The 7,594-nt window shown below is 31.2% G+C and overlaps 1 protein-coding gene across 1 annotated transcript; it reads right to left on the bottom strand.

The window, feature by feature from the left end:
* Nucleotides 1-4,046: 4,046 nt before the first annotated feature.
* LOC145564479 (gibberellin 20 oxidase 2-like) lies at nucleotides 4,047-6,356 on the bottom strand. The gene is made up of 3 exons (XM_081624782.1): nucleotides 5,740-6,356; nucleotides 5,301-5,622; nucleotides 4,047-4,548 (listed from the first exon to the last, which is right to left on the bottom strand). The coding sequence occupies exons 1-3, from the start codon at nucleotides 6,312-6,314 to the stop codon at nucleotides 4,282-4,284; spliced, it is 1,164 nt and encodes a 387-aa protein (XP_081480908.1). The 5' UTR covers nucleotides 6,315-6,356; the 3' UTR covers nucleotides 4,047-4,281.
* Between the last annotated feature and the right edge of the window lie 1,238 nt (nucleotides 6,357-7,594).

The following is a 7,594-nucleotide window of genomic DNA, read 5'->3' as shown; positions in this document are numbered from 1 at the left end:
GTAAAAGAGTAACGACAACTTGAATTTGTAATTATTCTAGGGTTGTCAAGTTAAAGCCAGATGAGAAGGGGGAATAAACCACAAGGTTTCCACGTGATTGCGGGCCTTTTGGAACAAGGGCAGTTTTAGTAACACTAGCTTACCCTAGCTACTAGTCTACTACGTACTATTAATTTCATAGCCTTCAATTCCTACCTATGTGTCCTTGTCTTCATTTGAATGCACTTTCCATATTAATGGCTCCATTATTTATGGTACAATGCCCTTTTAAATTGATTATTATATTTATACGTTGTGTATACATAGACAAAGGCATAATAATCACACATCTGTGTACGATAGATTATAGGTTCAAATCCCTTCCTCTTCTTTTGAAATTTGCATTAGAATAGTTATTACTAGTATATGGTTTTAGCGTTTATACAATTTTAATCCATAGTTATTTTATTTTCATCTAATCAAATCTTATATGAAGTTAAGGTGATGGATTAATGACTTCAGTTCCTAGCTCACATTTTTAAGATCGAGGGATTAAAACCTCATACAACTTATTTGAGGGATTTTCCTTATCTCTTCCCTCAAAAAAATCTCATTCTTCTCACCGCTTCCCTCGGTCCAGCGAGATAGGAACCAAATAAATTAATTAATTAAAAAAAAAAAAAAAACAGATTTTACAATCATTGTATACTTTTGGTATGTATTACAATATGATTTAGTTGCATATTACTTGATTTTAGTCAAGGTCGGATCTATAAAAAAGTCGTGGAATGAAAAAAATGTGAATCATGTGTACAAAGACTAAAAGCTTTTATTTACTATTTAAAATAAAAGTGTGCGCATTGGATCTTCCCATTTCATGCCTACTGTAATAGTATAAACATGTAAGGTCATCTAAAGATAGCCTATTTTTCTTGTCAAATTTAAATCAACCAAATTTGACAATATGTTTAAGTAACTCAAAGATGTCAATTAAAACATGGAAATCGAATAACATACAATTTACAACTAATTGATCTATCTAATTATAGCCGTCATTTATCACATGGACTTCTTTTTTTTCAAGGTATGCATGTGTAAGTTTTCTCTCATCTTCATCAAAGACATGCACTTTCCACATTGAAGAAATTTGCTAAGATAATATATACGAATTGAAGTATATAGTTGTACCATCCACATGATATAACTAGTTGTATAATATAGAAATTGACAATGAACCTTACAAAAAAATTGAAAAGGTAGGCTTAATAATAACTGACGTTAGTCTCTCTTTCAAATCTCATATTACGTCTATCGATTGACACATATTTTTCCTCCACCAGTGAACATGTATTAAGAAGAAAGAGGGTTGGATTTAGGGCTCCTTATCTCCCATAATCCGGGATAAATTTAGTACTCGATCTAGATGAGTTGGCCTATTTGAGATTGGATCATATCGTGAATATTTGAAAACTGGTGGTTTGATGAAAAAAAAAAGGTAAAGTATTTGATATGCTTGCTAAACAAGATTAAAATTGGTAAATACATTAACCTATTAGTGTTTGCAACGTCTAATAAATTGATAATTATATAAAGCATATATACAATACGTGAGACAATAAAAGAAGAAAAGTTTAAATTTTCTCTACGTGAGATAACTTAATTCACCCAATTACTGGATACTCCACAAACATATAATTATATAAATCACATCCAACAAAGGTAAGTTAAAGTGTACTATGTGCTTGTTCGAATACGAGTATCACCTATAAATATTTGCCATGTTTAAAAAACCTACCCATTAAAAAGTAAAGGTGGGGTAATTTAAATTCATTTGTACGCTAGCTAGCTAGAATTGTAATTAATCATTTATGGTACAATTACAATAGTGGGGGAAATAGTGTTCTTTCAATTCGTGGGGACTTGAAGAATTTTAACTCTATGCTTGATTTTCAAAATGTACTGCATATTCATAAATTAACATCAACAGGAAGAATGTTGCAGTGTTTAAAGACAAGCACCACGACAAATGTTGCAAGTATTCCTTGACATACTATATTGTCACAACCTTCCAAATCTTCAGATATAAAAATATACAAACCTCAATAAATCCAAATGACCAACATTATTTTGCAGCTAATTTAATTGAGTCTATTATTAATTTCTAATGGATTTTAGCTTCTCTTTTGAATCATTCAATTAATTTTGTGGGGGCCATTTACTTGGAAGTATATACTAAAGTGTCTTTTACCTCCTGCCCATGTAAATCCAACTAAATAATAAATTTTCATTGGTTATATGCCAAATAATATGACGTAGATTCTGCCACCATTACATCATTTTTATTCACCCAATTACAATTCACTATATATGAGTATGTATGTGTAATACCTAAATTCTTTGTGAGTATACTAACCTTTAAGGTGTTAGTTACCACTCCCACTGTTTGATAATGTTAATTAAGCATCTATAGTTTTTTAAGATGGCGTTTATTAAATTTGTATTAATAAAGTAGTTTATTATTTCTTAAAGTTATTATAAAAACTATCAATTAAATACGGAGTATATATTAATATAATTTTACCTAACAAATTTGTAGGTCGCAAAACCTCCAAAAGATTATACTTGTATAAAAGAATATATTCAACGAACCTTTTAGTCCCTTTTATTGCAATATATATAGTCCTTGTACTATTTTTTTTACGGAGTTGACTCGTGATCAGTCTTGTTGCATAACTTTTTTAAATTTATAGGGTATATTTTCTTAACGGTGGTGAAGCTAATGAAAATAATAAGATATTTTTATATATATCTAAGCTTTAGATCTATACCATATATCTTCACAATAGTACACATATATATTTGGATGGGAAGTACATTTAGGCTTGATTGTATATTTATAAAGTCATGTGAGTTGGTGAGCTTGAACTTAATTAGATGAGTTTATCCAACTCATGATCTTGCATTGGTAGGGTAGTGGCTTTAGGTAGGAGGGCTTAAAAAGATACTATTATTTATGCATAAAAATGGGAGAACATATAGTATATAGTATATATTAATTAGATGCTAATATTTTCAGAGGGTCATATTTGATATTGGTGAGCACATGAAAATTGGACATACGTTAGTGCTATTCGAATTCAGCCAACCCAAACTTGGCCTTAATATCTAGTGGGAGTCTTTTACCTATTCAGTATTGGAAAGCCGCATCTATTGGGGCAACATCGAATGGAATACTCATTAAGGACATGTCAAATTACTCTTTATATATAAGAGAAGCTAAGAGAAGGAGTGAAAGGACTTATCAAACACTTAGTGGATACTTTATTTTATTTTATATATCTCACTTTTGACATTTCACGGCCGTCTCCGGTAATTTAGTGGCCCTGTTCCAACTATAAAAATTGGGCCCTTAAATTTTTAAGGACTATTTTAAAAAGGTTTTGGATGAATTTTTAAAGGGAATTTAATTGTTTTGAAAATTATAAAAAGCAAAATCAAAGATTTCGGATGGATTTTGGGTTTTAGTTTGAAAATTATGATCTTTTAGTTTTACGGGGAAGAAGGTGAAAAGGTAAGGTTAAGTTTTTTTATTTTTTTTTTATTTTATAATAGAGTCAGCGCTTTTTTAAAAAATTATGGGCCCATGGATTTTGGGGGCCCTATTTCTATGGGTTGAGGAAAAACATGTCCAAAACCGGGCATGTGACATTCCAATGTAGCTTAAAAATGAAGATGGTTGATCAGAGTTTAGAATGATAGAGTTAATTATTTACGTTCATTCCATGTAGAAGAAGTTTGTATCAAAATGTTAATTTGTCATCATGCATTGTTCTCGTATGTAGTAGTTAAATTTGGAATCTTTACTCTTTTACAGCCACATGCATTAATATTGTAACCAATCTACTTTGATTAAACACTGATAATCATCCACCAACAATTTAAAGATTTGAATTCATCACTCGAGAATCACAAGATTGATATATTATTCCATTGAATTTTATACATGAATAAAAGCCAAAATTTGATTATCTATCACTACTCTCACATTATATCACTCAATACCTCAACCTAACTCTAACTACTACTACTAATACTACTTATCTTCTAAATAATAAAGCAAGGAAAGAAATAAAACTTGCATATCTTCATAATTCTATCATGGAAACTTTCCTTTTTACTATGATCATGCAACATTTCTATCTCCTCTTTCCTTCAATTTCCAATGTCTTGTTTTTTTCCAAATAAAGGAGTTTACTAAATAAGGGCTAACTTCCAACATAGGTCACATTTTATTTCCACCACTTAGGCTCTTTGTTGTTGAACCCATTTAGAGAACACTTTCAAAGTATTCATATCTGCTCTATAATGCTTTTGTGTAAATTCTAGCAACATAGGCCATGTGAAATCAGGATATTTCCTTTGGTTGTTCTCATTGTCTACAAGTTCTCTTGGTGGTTTTACCACTTTGTCCTTGCTTGGGCATAGAAAAAATGCTAGTGATTTCCTTGGTTTCTCACTATTCACCACTGCTCTATGCAGGCAACTCTTATATATTCCATTCGATTGAGCCTGCAATAGCATCAAAGACAAACGTGAGAAACGTACGTAGCTTTTAGGGTTATGGATAAACAGGAAAAAGTAGTTGCATATTATAATATAACATAAGATAGAGTAACACATAATTTATTATTAATACCATGCAATTCAAAATTTTGTTTAGTGCTTATTACCCAGAATCCTTATAATTTGCAAAAACTTAATTAGTATATTATGGCACCATCAGCTGAAACGAATGATATTGATAACAAAAGGACAACCACGTATCATAAATTCATAACATATCAGATATTATTTTTTCTCATTTTGCTATAAAAAGGTGTCCTATAAAAACTTGTACTTTCCTTTATAAGTTAGTGAAGTTAAAAAGTGAAATACCTAATTAATTTTATTTTATTTTTGGTTTTTGTTTTGGGATCTATATATCCTTGTATTTATTTATTGAAACTTTAGAGGAGCTACTTAAAAATAATAAAAAAAAAAATTTATGAAAAAAAAATTCTAATTTAATCACAATGATATGATTAGAGACACAAAGTTTTAATATCATATGTAACAAAGATTTAATTTTTTCAATTCAAATCAACCAAAAAAAAAATATGTATAAAAAAATCTCCCTAGAAAGTTTTAATTCACTGAAGATATGAGAGTGACATTTCACATAAAAGTATAAAACAAGTATATATAAGGTGATCAATTTTAGGACAGAGGAAGAGTTAGGATAAGATATTAGTGACATATTATTGGACGCTCCATACACGTACCATGAAAGTGTCACCAATGTTGACGACAAAAGCGTTGAAATTGGGTGAAATGGAACGCCATTTTCCATCTGCAAACACTTGAAGACCTCCAACTTGATCTTGATGAAGGATTGTTAATGATGTTGGATCACAATGAGGGCCGGTACCGAGTGTAAGGTCCGGTCTTTGACATGGTGGATAGTAATTCAATCGCATCACCGATTCATTGTCTTCATAAAACTCTCTAAATGGTTTTCTTCCTACTCCCATGCTTAGTCCTAGCAACTCCATGATTCCTAGGGATAGCTTGCTCATCGCCTCGCAATAGTCTTGGTACACCTTCCTGTTTATTGATTGAAGTGTATGTTGTAAGTAAATGAGTTAACAATAATATTCCACCTTTGAAAGATCTTAAAGAATATTAATAACCAAAAAAAAAAAGTTTAGGTTATTAGCTTACCCCAAGTGATTGAAATCATCACCCAATTTATTGTTGAAGTATTCTTGGACAAGTTTGTTGGAAGAGGATGAACACTCATCATTAGAAGAGGGAGGAGAGAATTGGAAGGAGAGAGTCTCCTTCCAAGGAAGACTTGAAGAAAATCTACCGGTGAAGCTACTAGCATAGCCACAATGCTCACCAAACTTCCTTTGAGCCTTCTCTTTCTGAGCCAAGGGTTGGTCGAAGAAATCATCCATCAAGTTATGGGCATCCCTAACCAACTCGGAATCAACACCGTGATTCACAACTAGGAAAAACCCGTGCTTGAGGCAAGCCTCACCCACTAGCTTTGAAGCCTCCAGGGTTGCCTGGGAATCCCCTGAAAGGAAACCCTGGAGGTCGATGAGGGGAACCGGCAAATCTTCCGGGTCAATGATGCTTGGCTTCTCATCATCGGGCCATATAAATTGTTGTGGTATGCTATGTTGGTGGCTAAGAATTGAGGAATCAAATACAAGTTGTGTCTCATCTTTTGAGTTTTGGTAGGTTTTTGTGCTAGTATGAGGTATGTTTCTCATGCAATCTATAGCCATTTTTGCATGAAACTTTATAAATATGTATAAATATATATATATATATATTTTTTTCTTATGAGCTCAAGGGAACGAAAGTACCCTTAAAAATTATATTAGACAATAGATGGAAAGGTAAAAGGGAAAAAGGCGTATGTTTTTCAATGAGTAATGAAGGAGAAATGTTGAGGGATTATATAGCTCTAAAAAAGGTAAGTAATTTGCAAAAAAGGGCTTACAAAATTGTGTATTTGCAATAGGGCTTAATTATAAAGTGAACAAAGTAGGGAATGGCCCAAGTTGTTTTGTCGTGTGTGGAGATTGACAGAGAAGCTTTTCCCAATGGAATTTGGCGTCTCTTTAAGAAAGAGAAATTATTAATTAATTTATTATTACTTCTACTAATAATATAATTAAGTGCGTATCAAAATATAGCTAAGCAAATACTCTCATTTTCATTTTAGTATCTAGTGAAATGTGTCAGATCTAAATTAATTTTAGCTTATACAATCCAATCTTTCAATGGACAGCCTTGAAGTAAGGCATTTGATTGTCAGCAAATTTTTAGGTCCATCAAATTAACAAATTAGTAAAAATCTCTAAATTGAGTTGTATGATTAATTAGCTATCTATGCATTACTTTGTCTTTGCTATCGACATGTTTATTTTTATTTTACATCTGGGTGTATATCGTACACTACCTAATACAATATTTTTGTTTAGTTGCTCATGATTTGGAAGAGGATAATCACCCGCAACTAAGTATAAAGTAAGTGTGGGTGTATCATGTGCATATGATGATGTACTCAATTGTATTATGAACATCTTTTGTTCGAGTTAAAAAAAACAAATACTAATCAAATTTTCATCTATATTCTTAGTTGATGCTAATACATTTCTTGTTTTGTGAGTATTAAAAGTGTTTGCAAAATCCGTTGTTATTTAAAACGATAGTTAAGACAAAGTACGAGTACTATTCTTAATTGATTTTCAATTAATAGTTAGGTAAGCTATCCTTAATTTTGCATTAAACCAAGATCCAGCAAAAATTCTAGTATTCGCACCAAAAACAAAAAAAGATGTTAACAAATAAAATGTTTGGCCTTGTTTTGATATTTAAGTGCAACAAAGAGATGGTAATAAGGGCTCCTCAATACGTGTCACATAAACTTAATTGTGACCTTTAATTGCCAAAAACATTCATTGAGCACTAAGTTATCTTCAATTGATGATTAATATAAGTAATGACTAATGAGTTGGTTTTTTTTTTTTTTTTTTTTTTTTTTTTTAATGGCTTCAAA

Source organism: Chenopodium album, chromosome 10, assembly GCF_948465745.1.
Source record: "Chenopodium album chromosome 10, dcCheAlbu1.1, whole genome shotgun sequence".
Lineage (NCBI taxonomy): Eukaryota > Viridiplantae > Streptophyta > Magnoliopsida > Caryophyllales > Amaranthaceae > Chenopodium > Chenopodium album.
The sequence above is the reverse complement of the archived record's forward strand: the minus strand, read 5'-3'. Positions and strand labels throughout refer to the sequence as shown.

Coding starts and splice junctions, on each gene's coding strand:
- LOC145564479 (XM_081624782.1), bottom strand. CDS start 6,314: ATGGCTATAGATTGCATGAGAAACATACCTCATACTAGCACAAAAACC. Junction 5,623..5,739: donor GATGATTTCAATCACTTGGG/GTAAGCTAATAA, acceptor ATCAATAAACAG/GAAGGTGTACCAAGACTATT. Junction 4,549..5,300: donor ACATTGGTGACACTTTCATG/GTACGTGTATGG, acceptor ATGCTATTGCAG/GCTCAATCGAATGGAATATA.